Raw genomic sequence first — 19,932 nt, forward strand, 5'->3', positions numbered from 1 at the left:
ATAGGTGGGAGGAAAAGCCTGTTCTTGTCCAGAGCAAGTTATGCACCTTTTATCTATGTTCAATGGTACCATCATCTGCTTGCTTGATGAGTCATACTGCCGGACAAAAGAAACTTCCACCTTTTCAGGATTCGCGTCAACAACCTGATACTGGGTTCCAATAATCCTGCATGATATTCACCAAAATATTAAAGTTTCTTAGACTCTCACATTTCCTACCTTGATGAAATGTTGAATTGGCACGTGTCAAAACTACTGAATTATTTTTATTTAAAAAAACTACTGGAAAGGAACCAGAGGTGTTTTACATAAAAGCCCCATCGTTCTATTTCATTTTTCCAATTCATTTAAAAGAGTAAGTGTGTTCCATTCGATGTACATTCAACTTTACAGAACGACAGTCAAAGCAAAGTTGCAACCGCTTGTACATATCATGTGCCAAAATGACTCCCTTCCCTTCCCTTTCCTGCAAAGAAATATTACCCTCCTTTCACTTGCCCACAAAGATTACCCTCCCCTCCCCTGTGTCCCATTACTAAGCTTTGTTGTGACACACTGTCCCTAACTACCTAGCTGAAAAAATATTTTTGAATTGTGTGGGCCCATGTGGAGGTTAAGTTTCAGCTCAAGATATGGTCAAGTCAATAATGCGTATGCAATAATAACTTCTTCTCCATCATGGGCCAGATACATGGCACAGAGGGCTTTGACAGCCTCACAATCCTCACAGAGTCCTCTACACAAATCCCCCAGCAGTCATGTAGATTGCTACGGATTTCTACTCCTTTGTTTTCAGCGAGGCCTCAATCCCCACCAAATGCACATGCCCGGTCTAGTCACAACTGCTATGAGGGTCCAGTTGGATGCCCGTCTTACGACACGAGATCTTCAATCAGCACTTGTTGCTTTGCCAAGACGCAGGTACCCACAGAATGATGGCATCACACCTTCCTTTTTTATCACCCACTGGGACTCCATTGGGGGATCAGCATCACTTTTAAGTCTTTCAGAAGATTTGTGATAGTGGTGCCATGCCGTCCTCTCTCTCAAAGGGGCTCATTCACAAACCCAGTAAGAGGCCCATCACCCACCGTGGCATGATGGCCTACAAAATCATGGCCAAGGCAGTAAACCTCAGTCTCCAGCCACCCTTACCTATCCTCATTCATGAAATGCAGATTTGCTTCGACAATGTCTTCTCATTTTGGCGAGGATTGGTTACGACAGCCTCACTTTTTCTGTATTTGATGGGTTTTTTTCACATGGGTTTTCTTGTTTCCATGTATTTTGGTCACACACTTAATATAAGTTCATTTTTTTGCACCCAAACCAAAAAAAAAAACACAGCAGCTATGTGGCAATGTAAGGTTCTACTGATTATGAAAGAAGGAAACATTCAGTAAGGTTGACACTCCTCCATTAATTTGCAAAAACTTCAGAGCACAGATGGTGAATGGAACCAGGTGCAACCAGACCCATGACATCTCACCAAATTTTGTGTAGTGAGTACATGAAGGTACAAGACAGTCTATATGTCAGAATGGCTAGCTTGGACAATCTAATCCCACTCCTGTTCCCTTCAGGATATGCAGAGGAGATCCACAATGTCTTGTACATGGCAGGTATTGCTTATAATCTTCTCCGTTCTGCGGAGGTGGCAGATTTCTCTTTTCAGTTGCCTTTGATTAATCCATAGAAGCAATAATTTCAGAAATATTGCCGAAGGCATGGGAGGGGTCTGAATGTCAAAGTTCGAGATTTTTCCAAGCACCAACAGATGGTGATTGGAACTGCCTTCGTTTTATACCAAGCAGCAAGTCAGTAAACAATGCCTGGTTAGAAAATACAACATATATTTGATAAAGATTGCACAGCCTTTTGCTGCCTGATCAGGCCACATGGCAGCCTGCCACTGGCCTGCCTCTGTCCGACCCTGTTCCATGCCAATCTAAAGCGGGTCTGCTCCTGTTGTTCCACCTGTGTGCTGGACCTGTTCCAGCCCATTTGCACCTGACACGTCCTGATATACCTCCCCCATGCACTGCTTCTTTGGGCATTCACAGATGGGGAGGTGACCATTCCAACAGTGGAAGCCTATTCTTGAAGGCTCATGACAACAAGGACTCAATATTAGATTCCCAGTGTTACCTACTTTTGTTATTTCGATGCACTCTTGAATTGGAATTTGGCTGCTCCTCACTTTGAATTTACAGTTTATATTACCCACGTAAAGAAGGACTTATTGAGCAATAAGAACAATGGCAGGTCCAAAAGTACAGATGTGAGATAGGATCTAGATGCTTGGATAGCGAAGGGCAAGATGACCTTCTAAGTGGAATTTAATGTGGTAAATTATTTTCTGAATCGCATCCCTAGAAATTCGTGCTACTAGGCTCTAATCCAGTAGATTCTCTGGTTCGTGTGTCCATCTTTACATTAGAGGCTCAGCCATGCTCTGGTTCATGTGTTCATCTTTACATGAGAGTCTCAGCCATGCTCTAGCATCAGGCATCATCTTCTGAATAAGCTCGATCCCTAGTAAGATTCTCACAATGTCAAAAATATCTTTTGTTTGTTATTTACTATTTTCTTTCTTTTGTAGATTGTAGCATATGATAACATTCATATTTCATTAGCCGTTGATGGAAAAAATTGAGACCTAATACTCGTGCTCCAGGGTTGAAGGTGTCAGAGCATTCTACACATTCTGATATGAAAGAGTTCTGTGATAATGCTGTCATTGAATTCCAAGTCCATAGGATGACTTGCACAACTCTAAATCCTTTCGAGATTTGCCTGAAAATGATAGTCCAGACCTGCTTTAACACATTTTCCAAGACCATCGCTAAAAATCTATCTGGGTCTCCTAATCACCAGGGATTGTTGGACTGGTACCAAAATGTGTGAAACAAGCTTGCCATAAAAAGACTAACTAAACATTCTTATATTTTATTGTGCCTTTCCATTGCACAAAGAGCTTCTACACTCACTATAAATTCCTACATCATGCCATAGCTTTCAGTTTCTAGCATCAGTCTCTACATATATACAAATACCCTTTTGATCCGCTGCATGGTTATGCTCAACTGTTTTCTGCATTGGAAATCCTGGCTCTTATGACTCCAAAGCTTCTTTAGCGATTGGAAACAGGATTTGATAACATTATCAGTTGAGAATCTTCATGTGCCACAAGTATGCAGGACCACAAGACTTGGATTGTCTCATGCAGGTTCTACATGTCACTGATATCTTGGTCAAGGCCATCACCCTTAGATATGAGACTGTGGATCACCTCAATATTGGTATACGAGCTCTTGATTATCTTCCAGAGAAAGACTTACACATCAAAAATACCGTTTCCGTTAGGTACGCTCCAGACGAGATCCCAGTACCTGCATTCAATAAAGAGATTAAGCCCCCTTTGTAACAAGGTAACCTTGGATATACATTAACAGGCTCACGAGGATTTCGCCACGTAAGAATATTAAGTGTTAAACCAGATAATAAATCGGTGCACGAGTGGTATTTTGTGACAACTCCACACAAAAATGAGACGTGTTAGATCGGTTCCGTATCCGTGCACCTCACTCCGGTAAAATATGTAAAGTTCGCGCATGATGTACGTAGGGTGTTTACTGCGTAGCATCGTGGAGGGTGGATTTCTCACACCCCGGGAATAGTTTGAGTGAAGCCGGAGGCCGATAATGAGCTCCGCGTGCCCACAGGCACAAATTACGATACTTTTCAAGCTGCTCATGCTCGTCACGTCACATACAGCTTCATGAAGAGTAATTGTTCGGAATCTGATTCGAGCCCATTGTTGAATAAGATCGTCAATTCAATTAATAAAAATGGTCGTGGGTGGCGGGCAGGAGAACTAAATGGAATATTCGTTTTCATATGGTTCTAATAAGTAATATTGATGCTGTTTAGTGCTTATAAGGCTCATTACTCCTCTTTTGATGGTCCAACAAGAGAAACGTCGTTTGACACCAAATGCACATTCATGCAACTCATTGAGCTTGAATGCTTGGCCACCTCCTGAGTATATTGTCAATAGCTAATAATAGGCTAGTTGATCTAATGGCTTAGAATGTGCCACATGGCTTTGTAGGAGTTTAGAGTTTCATAAAATGCTCTAGTGCTGGCCAAGTAAAGATGTTACAGCACATACAAGAGAGTGTGTCATTACACACACTAGAAGAATAACATGGACCTCATTTGCTTCCACACCTTGAAGATGTGCATGTAGTTTACAATGTGTGACTTATGATTGGTTCGCATAGGTTCGAGTCTTGTTGTCAACAAATTTTCGGCTATGGGCGCGCGATGAGTGGAGTAGCTTCCCGTGCTCTAGATGAAGAAGGACTAGAGGTAGGGGTATTGGCATTCGATGTTGAGGCTTGAGAAGTTGCCTCCTTATATAGCCCTTCGTCCAATTCCACCACATTGGTGGGCTGGTGGTGGCACATGCATATTGACTTAGCATAGTGTGTCACTACTTAAGTGTGAGGACGGTGGCACATGTTTGCTTGACTTTCGCCATCGGCCAAAGACCATTGATCACCAACCATCGATCACACGTGCGAGGGCAAATTTACACGCGAATGATTGCGTACATGCAACGAAGGGCATACCGTTGGGGGCGTTGCCCCCATACCCCCATCGGGGGTGCTGGCCTCTTCTTTTTGGGACTTATGATAAGAAGCCATGTTTTTGAAAATGATTTTAAGGGTGTTTACACATCCGTGTCCGCCCACACCCAAGAAGGGGTGTCAGCTTATGTAGCTGCCACTTGGCAAGGTGTGATTTGTTCCATAAAAAGGGGGCAAGGGGCGGGGGGTAAGGGTGGTCAGCTCTAGGCCCTAGTGTTGATATGTGAGCTACTTGGGAACACCAGATCCATACTATAATTATAATAATTTACTATTATTGGTAATAGGCAAGGAATTGAGAGTAAAACCTCGTGACATGATAGAAACATGCAAATTTTCAAGTTCTATAGTGCAAGAATAACAATTATAATAATTTACTATTATTGGTAATAGGCAAGGAATTGAGAGTAAAAACTCGTGACATGATAGAAACATGCAAATTCTGAAGTTCTATAGTGCAAGAATAACAATTTTGAATGGGTAGGAGAGATATAAGTATCAATTTGCCATGGCATATTCAAGAATTATTAGTTGAACTTAGTGACTTCAATATGTTTGAGGATATATGGATGAATACAAATATATTAAGTTGTGTAAATTTTATTCTTTGAGATGCCATAACCAATTCTAATGAGCTAATAGATGTATGCATAGATAGAGTACCCATGTGGTCTAACTAACAAATTGAGAAGGTTTTTAATATATATTTGGAAAGCACGATGCATCGCACTGTGGAGGACAAAGATGATGAGATCATATTATTTTATCCCTAAAACCTTTCTCATTTCATTATTGGGATTTGGAATTTGTATGGTTGTTTAGCCTAGCCACAAAGAAGGGGAAATTTTAATTAAAATGTCCTTGTCTTACATGGATCCATTATGTACCATAGTTAATGGCTACCAAAATATAATTATTTTATTAATTCAATTCAAGAATAATTCCAAAGTCTTAATGGCTACCAAAATATAATTATTCCATTGACTGAAGCCTATGCTACAATTTAAGGACCAATCAAGTAATCACATGTGCACATATAATATGCACTAGTATTCAAGGTGTAATGGAGTAATAGAGAGCATTGATAAGACCCTGTGCCTATAAATCCAACATCACGTTATTACACCCCTTCGAGTTGGTAGATCAAATCTTGCCCCATTGTACAAGTTTCTTCTTTTTGAAGATCATGTTTTTGGAGTAGTGGATGACAAACATGAATTTAAAGCCATTGAGATATTGTGGGCATGTGGGGTATAAGGAGCCCACATCTATGCCTTGTAGAAATACGATGCAGTGGAGAGATCGTTTGACAGCAACGATAGTACAATAACCAAAGAATAGACACAATAGAGTAGAATAAAAGTTCTCGTATCAGATACAACTGATGGTGCTGTCCACCCGTGCGCTCTCCAGTATAATCTTCCACTCTCTATGGCAGATTAAGAAAGGACATGTTATGTTATCCCTTATAATTCCAGGGAAACATCAAGTCAAAAACATGGATCTTTATCTAAAGCCTTTGATTGATGAGTTGGAGATACTTTGGAGAGGTATCGAGGTGGATGACATGAGTAGGCCTCCCTCATCTCACAAGACTTCACATCCAAGGTAGTGTTGATGTGACTCATTTTTATTCATGCAAACCAATCAATGATACTTGCATATCGTGTCAGGTTTGCTCAGAAGATTATGTTTAGTCTCGAGTCTAAGTGGGTGGCATAAAGCCTTACAATCATCATCATACCAACTGTTGCAAGGAATGGTCCCCAGTGGAGGTGGCCGAGTAGAGTAAGTAGTGTGAGGGAGGCATGAAGTGCAACCTCATGGAGTGAACGGGTGATCAAGGCAACATGATCCTCTAGTAGGGGAATGAAGTCAATATATATAAGTACATTATAAAGGCATGTTGAGTACCTAGATGAAAGGCTACGATTGAAATGTATGTCCTAATAGGTGTTGTGGATGATCAAAGGAGTGAAGTGTATAGCGAGGGGGGTTGTAGAGATAGGGAAGAGGAGATAGGTATGGTCAGCCCCAAGGGTTAGTGGTTCGACGAAAAAGTTAGTGACGCAGGAGGAAAAGGCAGGGGACCCTATGACATAGTCAACAACACTGGACCCCCCTCCATGAGGGAAGCAAGTAAGGGCCACCCATTGATGGCCATCTGTCAAGACCATTATAAATAATGAGATCATGCATCTTAGATCTTAAATGGGAGTTACTAAAGTCACCATTCATGGATTTGACTTGTTAATAAAGTCAACACCTCATTTTATAATGAATTGTGACTTGTTAGCTCTTAAAATGGGAGTTATTAAAGTAAACATCAATGTATTTTAAGTGAAGATATGTCAAATCAAGTAGTTCCCCTTGTCTTGATTAAACAACTCAAACCTAACACTATTAGTTATGAATACATGTCAATGAAGATCTTAAAAATTATTTATAATAACAAAATATAAATTTCCAATAATACATCAAGAGACTCACTCACCTCACCTTGCACATTTATGCTTTTGAAGACTAGGAAATTTGAGGACTCAACACCCAAACGTAGGGATGCATGATTGGCTAGAGATTTGGAGGTTTGGATCTTGTCATATGAAAATTGTGTTGGCACAACGTATGTACTTTATGGCTCATCCAAGATCTCTTCCTAGAATTGGTGGTTCTTGATAGCCATCATTCTAGAGTTGCAACTCCTCCAACTTCAAAACTTTAGTGTATTATGTGAGTTTTGTTTACAATATGACCTACCAACTTGATGAATTCCTTAAGCTACCTTATGTGAAAATTGCTACTTCTTTGGTAAAGGTAGTCAGATAAGACAGTCTTTCTGGAACAAGCACCCACTCATAGAAGAGCCTAGTTTTTTGCATCCCCATCCTCATGAGTTGGACCATAGTGAGTTGGAATGTGCACGGGCTCCACAACAGTGCTCGTAGTTAATCGCAGTACCTGATCCTTTGTTGGCAGGAGTTGCAGAGGGCAGTGGTAGGGCAGACAGTGGACATCCTTTTGATTCGAGCATATGTTCTCAACATCAAACATCAGACGGCAACACCATCTCCTCCCAGGGAGAGGTCCGAAGGTGTGATCCCCTGCAGTAGAACGGAGTAGAGGGGTATGCATCGTGGTCTCACAGATAGTGGTTCCATAGGTCTATGATCAGGGTGAGCTTATCCCAAGATGAGCAGTTTGGATGGGAGAGTCCAAGATTGGGATCTTGAACATGTATGCCCTAGCATGTAGACAACACCATCCGGCCTTTTAGAGGAGGCTTTTAGAGTGTCTTCCGGATGTAGATTCCTAGATTGTTGGAGGGGACTTCAACTACTTGGAGTTTGGGGAAGACAAGCAAGGTGGCGCCTCCTTCTATGAGATGCTAGTAGCAGAGCGGAGCACCTGGGAGCAATTCATTTTCATGATCAGTGTGGTGGTAGAGACCCGTGGTGACGAGAGCCATATTTCAGTAAGATACCTGGCAGCCTCCTCTTCTCTTTTGGATAGAGGAGACATGATGGACTGCTTGAGAGGCTAGGCCGCTTCTACATTAGGGACTGGGCACTACACAAAGGCAGCTCTATCAAGATTTTGGCAGGTACCACGATGTCAGACCACTCTCCAGTAGTACTTCACTTAGAGCAGCCCCACAGAGGTCTGCCCTAAAAGGGGGTCTGCATTCCAGAGGACCTCTTACAGGATGAGGAGATTCAGCTGGTCATGGCAGGGATTGTAGTCAGGGACGGCACTGTGCGAGGGCTGGCCTTTGTGGGGTTGGCCGATGCGATCAAGAGGAGTAGTGAGGAGTTGTAGGCTTATGCCCTTAGACGAAGGAGGACTCTTCAGGAGTGCGAGCAGGCATTGAGGAGAGACCTTGCCTCCATAGAGCGGCTCAGGGAGCAAGACCTAGGATCTCAGTGGCTTAGGGATAGGTTTGAGAGTGCTTGCCTTGAGCTTCAAGACATGGAGATTCAGCGGGCTGAGTTCTCCTATCACTCTTCTCGGACCCAATGGGTACAATAGGGGGACAGGATGACAAAGAAGTTTTTTCAAACCACTGGGCCCCAATCGGCAAGCATGCAATTCATGCACATTGACCCACAAGAGATTTTAGACCTGACCATAGGTTTTTACAGCCAGCTCTTTCAGATAGAGACGATGACTTCAGCTGGTCGTGTGGCCCGGGAGGTAGTTTGGGATCATGTTCCGACAGTAGTCTTGCAGGATTTGTGCAACAGTCTGGAGGAGCCTTTCACGGATGAGGAAGCTCTCAAGGCTCTCCTGACCTAGAAGTGTCGTGGCAAGGATGGATTGACTTCTGAACTTCTTGGAGATCATCTCCACCCCTTTTTGACTAAGAGGAGTTTCTGTGCTTTATGCAGGGAGCTCTAGCTAGATTCTTATCGGAGGACACGTGGGCGAGGCCTTTCCTCTCTCTTGCTCGGTCCACCAAGGCTGCCCCCTCACTCCCTTTCTCTTCTTGTTTGTGGCGGAGGCTTTGGGCTACTACTTGAGATCACAGGTGGCGGGCCTCACAGGGGTGAGGCTCCCAATCAAATAGGCGGAAGAGCTGTTGGACTCTGAGTTCGCAGATGACACGACATTGTATGTAGAGGGCACCACAAAGAGTTTGGAGAGAGTCAGGGGAGCCCTGGCTATCTATTGTGAGGCCTTGGGTGCACGGATCAATTGGACAAAGTCCATAGGTTTCTTCATAGGCAAGTCCATAGGTTTCTTCATAGGCTCTGAGGAGACACAAGAGATTCATGAGTCGGGGAGTGACTTTGGCTTCATATTGATACCGCGGGGCCAGACAACGAGATACCTCAGATGCCAGGTTGGTATGACCTTACAGCAGAGCAACAGATCGCCCCGGTCCTTGAGAGTGTTCAGCGCAAGCTTCTCTACTAGATCTCGGCCAAACGCTCCCTAGCGGGTTGTGCCATAGTGGCAAACCAGGTCCTTCTTGCCACGGCCTGGTACATCGCCTCTGCTGGTGTTCTCACATAGGGTGCATTGGGTAGCTCCAACGGTTGGTTTGGAACTTCCTGTGGGCAGGTTTGGACGTAAAGAGGAATACTAGAGTCCGGTGATCATGGTGCGGTCACTGGGAGGCTTGGGTATCATTGATCCGGAGATGCAGAGTAGAGCCCTCTTGGGCAAGTTGGTTGTTCGTGGCCTCACCCCAAGTGCAGATCCTTGGAAGCTCCTCTTACAAACGAGGGCTTCTCAATAACACCCCACGCACTGGGGGGTAGTGGTAGCTTTTACACGAATGGATCTTCTCAGAGGCCCCCCTTATAGGGAAGGGTTCCCCCTTGATGAGGAGCCTCCATAGGGTCTGGCAGAGATTAGTATGGGGCCTCATTCATGCTCAGCTCAGATGTAGAGCATTAGCCCCTTGTTTGGCACCCTGAGATCCAAGATTAGGAGGGACGTATGCTCAGACAACGGACTCAGATTGGTTGGGCACATCAGGATAGTGGACTTGCCGGTTCCTTTGGTAGATGGAGCAGATTGCCCATGGAGGCAAAGGCGAGGCTTAGCACCATAGCGCATCTGCAAGGGGCAGAGCAGTGGATGAGAGATTGAACTAGCCATACTTGAGTCTTGGTGGGACGGATTTCGTGTGTGGATGGACAACAGATGGTTGGGCCAATTTTCTCAGACTGGTGTACCCTTAAGGATGATGATGCAACGAGGCAACACGCAACCCGATTTTTTTCGTGTAGAACATGGAGGCCTAATTCAAGCACTCACTGAGAGAGACCCAAAGATGGATGGGAGTCTTGATGGGATTCACTGGAAAATGATCAAAGTGGTGGGATGTTTGGGGAAGGAGTGGCACATTGACCCTTCCAGTATCTTAGAGCAGGATACTCCCAGATGGCACCTTTGGCTTGATAGCTGAAGTGAGAGAGAGAGAGAGAGAGAGGATTGCACACAATATAGCTACCTGTACACTAAGTGTATTGACAATGAACATGAAGATATACATGTGAACCCCTTAGGGTTAGGGTTTGCCCCTATGCCTTGTCTGGATAGTACATTATCTTTAACTCCCCCTCTTAAATTGCACTAGGTAAGTAGAGGGTGCATGTACAAGAACTATTTGTGGATTTCGTTTGGTGCATATGATAGCATCCAAAACTGAAAAGAAATCAAGTGTATGTGAGCACAGTTGTACTCCACATGGCAGAGTTTGCCAACCCCCCTTGATCATGGCATGCTCTACTCCCAACTAGAGTTTGCCCATCTTCCAAAATAGGGAGAGAGTTTGCATAGTTCCTCTCCAAAAATTATAAGACCAAGAAATGTGCCTTTCCTTGGGTTCACATTTCAAGTTGCATTAGCACAAAGAAATTTCAATTTGTCACACAATACTTTGCATTTAGAGCATAACCACACATTTGTGTTGGCACATTTCCTCCCCCAAAACTATAAGACCAATGAATGTATCCTTCCTTAGGGTTCATATTGATTTGTATTTAGCAAATAGCAATCTGCATATAGCACATAGCAATTTGAATTTGGCAAATAGCACTTCGCATTTGGCACATAACACTTTGCATTTAGGTCATATGGTGGGATATATGCTGAGGGACAGCTTTGACATATTGCGGTGGATGCACAGGTTGTGCTATGATCTTTTGGATGAGACAATGTGCCCAAAGGAAGTTCCGTACCAACTGTTGGAGTTGCCCAATGCATCCTCTGTGAAAGCACCAACTGGAGGCAATATACCAGGGAGTGGCAAGAAGGACATGGTTTGCCACTAAGGCACGACCTACGAGGGAGAGTTTGGCTGAGCTCCAATAGAGAAGCTTGCGTCGAACTCTCAAGGACCGAGGCAATCTGCTCCTCTGCTGTAATGTCAATACCCACCTGGCATCTGAGGTATCTCGTTGTCTGGTCATCAAGTATCATCATGGTAAAAAAAATTCTTCAAGAGATCTTAATCTCTCATTAACCAAGAGATAATGAATTTAGGCAATTCAAAACTTATGAAAAATTATTTTTATTCTTATCCAGTACCAAGAGAAAGTACTATACCACCTCCATTCATTGCTTATGTTATTTTGGTCCAGGTCCAAGCATTATATGTATCATATTCCTCAATATCTATAAAGTCCCATACTAGTTTGATCTTGCAAATAATAATAAATACAAATCATAATTCTTTTTCCTTATGATGCGAGTAGCAATAAGTGGCATACTATATTCTGTGATCAGCAGAAGGGTATATGTACATCATTGTCTAATCACACGTCAATTAGTTGATTTAACTTGGTAGCTAGTAATGATCCAATATGTATTTTCTTCAGCTACTAGAAAATACATAGAAGATCTTATCTAACATACCAATTGTTTTCCATTATCTATAAAAACAATTTCATAAAGAAATTACTTGAGCAAAAAGCTTTGCCAGCAAACAATCATGCCTTCCTTCTTGCTTAGCAGAAGAAGAGATCTTAAGCTCTCATTAACCAAGAGAGAATGAATTTAGGCAATTCAAAACTTATGAAAGATTATTTTTATTCTTATCTTGTACCAAGAGAAAGTACTATACCACATCCATTCATTGCTTATGTTATTTTGGTACAGGTCCAAGCATTATATGTATCATATTCCTCAATATCTATAAAGTCCCATACTAGTTTGATCTTACAAAATATGTAGTGGAAGCATGTAAAATGAGTACAACTTACAATCTTGTACACATAATGTGGATTTCCCCCTCTTAAGTTGTGGTTCATCCTTCGCCTTTGGGAATAAAACCTAGAAGATAGGCCAAAAGGAAGAGGAAGGAAATATGCAAAAGGTAAAGTCCACTTGGATCAAAGACTGCTCGGTCAAAAGATGACGACATGGAGTACTGTGTGTATGGCTGCATACTGAACATGTCAAAGCTGAACATGTCATGAGTCATCGTGGACTGTGTAGCTGTTCTATGGAAGAGGCATCCAGATGTGAGGCTAGTCAATGTAGCTATGGCGATGCAATCGGGTAGGTTGTGACATACAAGGGTGTCACTAAGCTAAAAGAACTGATAGCAATGTGCGGGGTATGCTACAATAATGTAATCTCTGTTGAATGATGCAGGGTTGAAGAAGACCGCATAGTTGATGTGGACAGAGTGATCTAGGGGCTAAAAATCTAGGGACGAAGGTGCAGGTATGATATGCTGCTTTGCTGAAGAAGAGGCCTAAAAAACTGACAAGGTATGACAACCTGTCAAACTTGTATGCTCAACTGTCATGAGTTGAAGGTCATCTGATGGATGTAGCATTTGTCATAGGCTTGATGAGAAGGAGCTGACAATGTAAAGGCCTAGAAGCCCGAATAAGATGTCCCTGAGGCATATGCACTACTGAATGCTAATGAAGGGACTGATTTGTAGTCCTGGATCCAACCATTGATGTACATCAAGGATGCATTGAATACGACAGCCATAAGTACATGATAAAACATTGAGTCTCCCCAGGTTGTGCTATGGCTGAACCTGATAATGTCCACTGCACTGGGGTAGGACTGCACTGATGCATAGGTATCCTCGTGTTGAGGAATGATCTACTGATCGAAAGAGGTGGTGATCATTGGATCCAAGGGTGCAATGCGGCATGACTGGAGCCGATGCTAGAATGTCCTAAAGACTGATGTGCTAGTCAGAATTGTTGAAGGGAACTCAGTCCAAGGTATGCTCTATGTCAGAGGTGAAAGCATCAGTGATGCATGCTGGAATGGTATCACCTGAGGAGGTGAATGCACTATGGCATGTATCTCTACATGCGGTAGAAAATGTGAGTGCCTCGTACTTAGGACTTACCTATTGAATAACTGCATGATCATGGGTGAACTCCTGCTAAGTATCTGCATCTAATGTGACAGTAGATGGAGTCGGATCCATACATTAATGTGATGGATGTACATCACTAGAATCAGCCTGTGCTGATGTAGATGGGACTGCCTTGTAATGAGGACTTGCCGTTAAATATGCTTCGTGATGAGGGCTTATTGCTGAATGTGCCTCATGTTGAGGGCTTACCAAGAAGTGTGCCTCTTGCTAAGGGCTTAATGAAAAATGTGCATAATCAAAAACTGTGGGCTGATACACGCTAATATTCGAAGCATCTACATCTGAGATCTGTTAAGGCCAATGAGGCTTGAGTCTGCATCATAGACTGGTACATACCCTGTGGCAAGGAATGCTCGAAGAAGGTTCTATTTCCTCTCATGGATCTCGTCTGGAGTCATGACTAGTGTATCATCAACTGTGTGATTAGAATAACTCCATGCTGGAGGTGGTATGGTGCTCTGTGCAACAGGCTTACCCATGCAACGACGAGAGTGTCTACCCATGAGAACACTGTGTGAGAGCTACCATTGGGGGACTTATGCTAAACTATCAAAACCAAGTCATGTGAGAATGTACGTGGCTTACACAGAGCTGCCACTAGGGGACTTATCTTAATTCATTTTAAGTGCTGGGTGCGCTCTAGAGGATCAAGAGGTGGTTTCGATGATGAAGTTTTGATGATGTTGGCCTGTCGAAATGTCAGATGGGAAGATCTGAGGTGCTCATCACGTAAAGCATGATCTAGCAATCATTTTTCCTTTTTACAGCTCTGTGGAATTCCTCCCGGATCAAAAGATACGGCTCCTAGAAGGATTGGCCAAGTTTTGATCCCAAGAAGGCCAAAAAATGATGATGTGGCCTATGGTGAGGTGGAAGGCTGAGGTCACATGTTGTTTGCAAAAGGGTGCCTATGTGGCACTGTGCTTAGATGGCACATGGTGACATGGCATGATCACTAGATATTGAGTGTTTCACATGCATAATACAAAGTGTGCCTATGTAGAGGCAACAGTGCCCAAAAGGCACTTATGATGTGTCATTGCCACATGGCCAATGACATGGCACTTAGGGATAAGGATGCCATGTGGCAACATATTATCCAACCCTCCTAACACATGGTTAATTGAACCATGGTTAAATTCGACCACTGACCAAGGTTAGCTTAATTTAACCAATCAAAGTAACTTAACTTGACAAAGGAAATTTAACCCAAGGTGGAATCCACGTAACCCAGGTTCTGAGACACTATCTACCACAAAGGTGACCTTTGCCCTAACTGCGGTATAAACTTATCTGCCACGTGTCGTTTCCATGTAGTAGAGGAGAGCTGGTGCAGAAAAGCTTGGTTGTAGAAGCTATGGTGATGACGGAGGGTTTGGAAGCAGCAACAAAGACGACGTTGCAAAGCAACGAGTTTGAGTCTCGTATAGCTGAGGCACTTGGACATTGATGAGGACGGTCATGAAGGAGCTTGAGGCAGTGCTTGCTGCAGTCGTCCTCCGATCTCAGAGCTCATCATTAAAGCATGGCAAGAACCATGGAAACTGTGTAGGAGCATTGTTTGGGCTGAGGGTTGTCGGACAAGCATTAGAGAGCGGTTAAAGCCATTGCTAAGGCTTTGGAGCTGGCTCATCGGAGCTCGGTGAGGATTGGTCGCTCTGGAGACGGCTACATTGAAGGAAGCCACTGAGTTAGCTAGGTGGTTGCTCATGGAGGCCGCTCTCCGTGAGTAGTTGTTGGCACTGTAGGAGCCGATGATGAGCCGGTTCGAGGAGCGGGAGGTCGCAGTCGTTGTAGAGGTGTTGCATTGCCTTTGTTGTTTGAAGGAGGGACGATGGTCAAGCTTTTTCGTTGACGGTTGGACATTGGCACTTGAGATGTGGAGAAGGTCTGTGGCTGAGCGCTTGAGGCTACAGTTCAGTTGCCCGTGTCGCTGCTCACGATTGCATGAGCCTACTTCCAAGGTGCTTTTTCTGTAGGTGCGCTTGCATTGGGCTACTACAAGATGGCAACTTGCTGGACGTTGATGGGGCGGACCTTTGTAACAGAGCCGCTCATTGAGGAGGTCGAGGCTGCCCGGTTGTCTACATGTGTGGACTAGGGCAGAACTCTGAGGTCGCATGGAGGCTCTGGAGGCTATGCAAGCTAATGCCAATGCAGCTTTGGAGCCCGAGGATTAGACAGTTGCGTGGAGGCTCTTGTATGGTCGAGCTCCAGCTACTCAGAAGTGGTAGAAGTCGAGACCTTAGCTGTATTTTGGGATGTAGAAGCCCGCTCGCTTGTGTTGAGGAATTGGAGCCTAAAAGTCTCTCACCCTCTCAAACATGAATAGAATTCCTCTCAAGAAGAAAATGAACGTATCGCATTCTCCATAGCTCATAATGATGAGATTTCTTATGCAAATCGGGGAGAGGAATGAGCTGTACAAGATGAGCATGAGAGGTGATACAGATGCCTCAAGGAGAGGGCTTGTATCTTGACGGAAGCAAGGGCTTGTGCTCTCTCTCATGAAAACTCTCTCAATGGAAGATGCCTCACGGAATGATGAGATTTCTGATGCAAATCGGGGAGAGGAATGAGCTCTACAAGATGAGCATGAGAAGTGATGAAGGTGCCTCAAGGAGAGGGCTTGTGCCTTGACGGAAGCAAGGGCTTATGCTCTCTCTCATGAAAACTCTCTCAATGGAAGATGCCTCACGGAAGGAGGGCTTGACACTCATGAAGGGAGTGGAGCACCATCGGCTCTGATACCATGATAATGGAAATGAGAGAGGGAGAGAGAGAGGAGTGCACACGATATAGATACCTGTACACTAAGTGTATCGACAATGAACATGAAGATATACATGTGAACCCCTTAGGGTTAAGGTTAGGGTTTGTCCCTATGCCCTATGTGGATAGTGCAATTTACACTATCTTTAACATGGCTTTGGGAGGGTAGGCCCTTGCTTTGGGAGGGTAGGCCCTTGAGGGAGGTCCAGTGGGACCTGGGAGGGTGGTTCTGGCCCTCCAGGGGCAAACTTGTCGAGCAGGTGGACGAGGTGCCCTTCTTTTCCTACACCACATGGATTGGTAGGAGGCTTTAGATGGACTCGTTGCTGTGGACCCATTCAAGGGAGAGGCATTGGCTGGCCTAGAGAGTGCACCGAGATGTCTGCCGTTCCGGGTTTTGGACGTGGTTATGGTTCAATTTGCAGCCGAGGAAGATATCCTACTTCTTTTTTGGCTGGCCGCCCACGGAGACTTGTCTATCGGCCCGTGGTTGGAGCAGATGCAGGTGTAGGGGCAATGTCATTATTGCTCTACTGGTTTTTTGGAGACGATCCCACACTGCCTCTGGAGCTATTGTAGCACAGTGAGGATATGGATGGGAGCCCTCAGGATCATGACGAGTCTTCAGAGGGACTATACTTGAGGGATGGTAGCTTGGTTGACTAAGGGGGGGCAAGCATTCCAGATCGATGAGGTCTCCCCAGCTTACCGAGTACAAGATCAAAGCATTCAAAGGATTGAGCTCCATGAGGCGGTCCCTCCTGTTAAGCCTGGTTCCTCCTTCTCCTTCGGAGGATAACGTATGGGAGGTCGTAGCCAGTATCACTGCGTGGAACATTTGGGTTGCTCACTGTAGTGTGGTGATGGGTGAGCATCTGGTTCCACCCTCGGCTACCTTGGTCGCCATCTGGCAGGATATCATCTACACCCTTCGTTCCACCTGGGAGCGTGGGACCCCAGGCCCTAGGGCGACTGTCGCAAGGCGTGCTTGATTCTGCAAGGCTTGGCCTGCAGGAGTTTTTTACATTTTCACTCCGTGAGGGATTCACTGGTTGTATAGTTCCCCCACTTGGCTGTTAGCCCCAGTACCAAAGATCCCCTATGCAGTGAGTTGGGTTTCTTTGGAACAGGCCAATTTTTCTTTCAGCCTTTTTTCAAAATTTTCCATTCTCAGCACCTTTGGAGCTGCAGTTTTATGTGAAGTTTTTCAAGCATAGAAGGTTCCTTTCTTTGAAAAAAAAAAAGTCCTATGAAGTATAATAAAAAATCTAAGTGTGTACATTATTTTTCATAATTTAATCTCAAAGATAGCTAGTTGTAACTATTCTTAAGTGCACACTGTGCAAAAGCCTATATTCTCAATGTCCCCTAGTTGTAATATTGAACATAAAGGACTACAATACGTAATGAAACGTGCATTCTCAAACCTATGTATTTTGGGGATGCAAATTATGGTAAGTTATAAATTAACAATTACATTGTCTTTTATTTCTGAAAACTTTCCAAAAGTTAAAAAATAATGAAAGGTAAAAAATGTAGCTTAAATGAAACGATAACATTACATTGTTAATACTTGGAGGTATTAAACCTATCTTAAATAATAATTATAAAAATGTTAACCTTTTTATTTGTGCATACACACAAGTATATAATTTATTGGAAGTGACATATTATTCAAAAAGATAAGTAATCATACCCTCTATTAATGTCAATATTATGTACTTCGAGAAGATTATCTAATCCACCATATTGAATGCCTGTAACAATGCCTCCAGGTTTGGAGATGGTGACTTGAACAATCCCATTATCAAGTATCACCTACATGCACAAAGTTTTGTCAAAATAGTTCCAAAGCACTCATGTTGTAATAATCAAATATCTATGAAAGACTTAAAGTTAAGGAAGGTCTAATAATGAAGATAGATCGAATGCATATAATTCATCATTTAAAGGATTTGAAGTGTAAAGAATTGTTGGGATGATTTGGAGATGTAGCACATTGCAAAGCAAGTTTCAAAAGTATTGTAAAAAATAACTATGTTTTCCCTAGAGAAAATCAAAGTGTGACACGAACATGCAAGTAAGTTTCAAAACTAAAGTAGAAATAACAATGTTTTCCCTAGAGAAAACCAAAGTGTGATATTAACCTCACTGGGTGGGAGTCTTACATGTTCCTCCTCTTGCCGTATTCAGGTGACCCATGCATTGCCATGATAAACATTTGTGATAGCTAAAAACCCTTATAAGTTAATTTCATGCGTTGAGTAAAATTTTAAGCTCCAGCCTACAATTCAAATGAGGAAGCCGTTGCCTCGACACAATTTTATTTAATGAGTTGTCTGATCAATTAGTTACAACTATCTAATCAATTAGGACGGAGAGAACCCACAGAGCTTCCTTGATCCAATAGCCGCACATCAGGTCCCGCGCTTTCTCCTCCCGCAACCTTCCTGTACAATCGCAAATTAAGGCCACTTCATCGTCTGAGTTGTTCACTATCATCTAGTTTACCAGTTGAGATCTGCAAATCTCTTGCAGACACTTAAAAGGAAACACCCGACTACAAATACTAGAAAAACGTTGCCTTTGAGATACATCTGGAATAAAACAATAGCACTTGTGGACATTTAGTGTATTTGCGATGTGAAAGTCGCAAAATTTTGCGATTGTAACCAAAACTTTGAGAGCATTGCCGTTTTCTTGTTTAGGCTGTCACCTGGTCTCATCTCCTTGCTGGGAAGAGGCTGAGAAGTCTCCGACTTGCGCCATCACTTTAAAACGGATCCGACGACGTACTGCTGCTGAGCGACAATTTTAAACAATCTGTCCAAAGACTCGCAGCTTAAAAATGCTTGGACAATGCAAGAATACATGCGAGAAGTAGCCATTGCCTTTTACTTGGATCACAAGGTGAAGTGATTGCTGGCAGGTGAAAGCGCGTGTTAGAAGCAAACATCTCCCTCGCGAAATGACACCTAGTCGCTCTTACAGCTCTCGTCTTGGAAGGAAACATCATCAAAGCTTAACGGGAAAGGAAACATCATCAAAGCTTAACGGGAAAGGCAAGCTTCAAAACAAAAACAACCATGTGACAAAAGAGTTTGGATTGGTAATGTTATTTCTAGGCCTTCTCAGTTTGTCGTTTCCACACCAAGCACTCCCCAGCTAGCCGCAGTCAAATTTTCCGGCGCCGGAGGTGCGGGTGCTTAGGGATTTTTACACATGTGTAGACTACTCCACACAGTGTGCACAACTGCATGCGTGGTGCAGTGGTAGGAGTCCAGGTGCAATCTCAAAAACGTGAGGTGGTGGGTTCGATCACGAAAGGGCAAAACCTTCTGCACATCTGTGCAAAGCACATTTCGGTAACGTTTCACGATTAAAGGGAGCTTAGGAATAAGGCCTTTAATCGTGCTTAGGAATAAGGCCTCGCAAAGGTGGTATGGCATTTGCCCACTTGAGGTGGCAAGTCCAACTCTTGTGGTTTGTCTCTTACTGCCTCATAGTGTAGGTCATTCAAATAAGACATCATTCAAATAAGACAATACTAAAGTAATGGTTGTGTTTTGTGATCAAGGATTATCCATGTAGTGGCTTCAAGGTGAGGGAGTAGCTTCGATGAGTAGAGCCTTAAAGCGCCCTGAC

At 43.5% G+C, this 19,932-nt stretch overlaps 1 protein-coding gene across 1 annotated transcript in view; it reads right to left on the reverse strand.

Moving 5' to 3' along the window:
• The window catches only part of LOC147898336 (rhamnogalacturonate lyase B-like), a 298,485-nt gene extending 279,398 nt beyond the window's left edge, over window positions 1-19,087 (reverse strand). Inside the window, exons 1-5 of the mRNA XM_087379149.1 lie at window positions 19,004-19,087; window positions 18,677-18,737; window positions 17,984-18,105; window positions 3,342-3,392; window positions 47-166 (exon numbers count right to left, since the gene is read on the reverse strand). Coding sequence (XP_087235275.1) covers window positions 47-166; window positions 3,342-3,392; window positions 17,984-18,105; window positions 18,677-18,737; window positions 19,004-19,056 — 407 coding nt within the window. The 5' untranslated portion in view covers window positions 19,057-19,087. The remainder of the gene's footprint in view (window positions 1-46; window positions 167-3,341; window positions 3,393-17,983; window positions 18,106-18,676; window positions 18,738-19,003) is intronic.
• Between the last annotated feature and the right edge of the window lie 845 nt (window positions 19,088-19,932).

This window comes from Dipteris shenzhenensis, chromosome 9 (assembly GCF_047967505.1).
Source record: "Dipteris shenzhenensis isolate YYH24624 ecotype China chromosome 9, Dip_SZ_1.0, whole genome shotgun sequence".
Lineage (NCBI taxonomy): Eukaryota > Viridiplantae > Streptophyta > Polypodiopsida > Gleicheniales > Dipteridaceae > Dipteris > Dipteris shenzhenensis.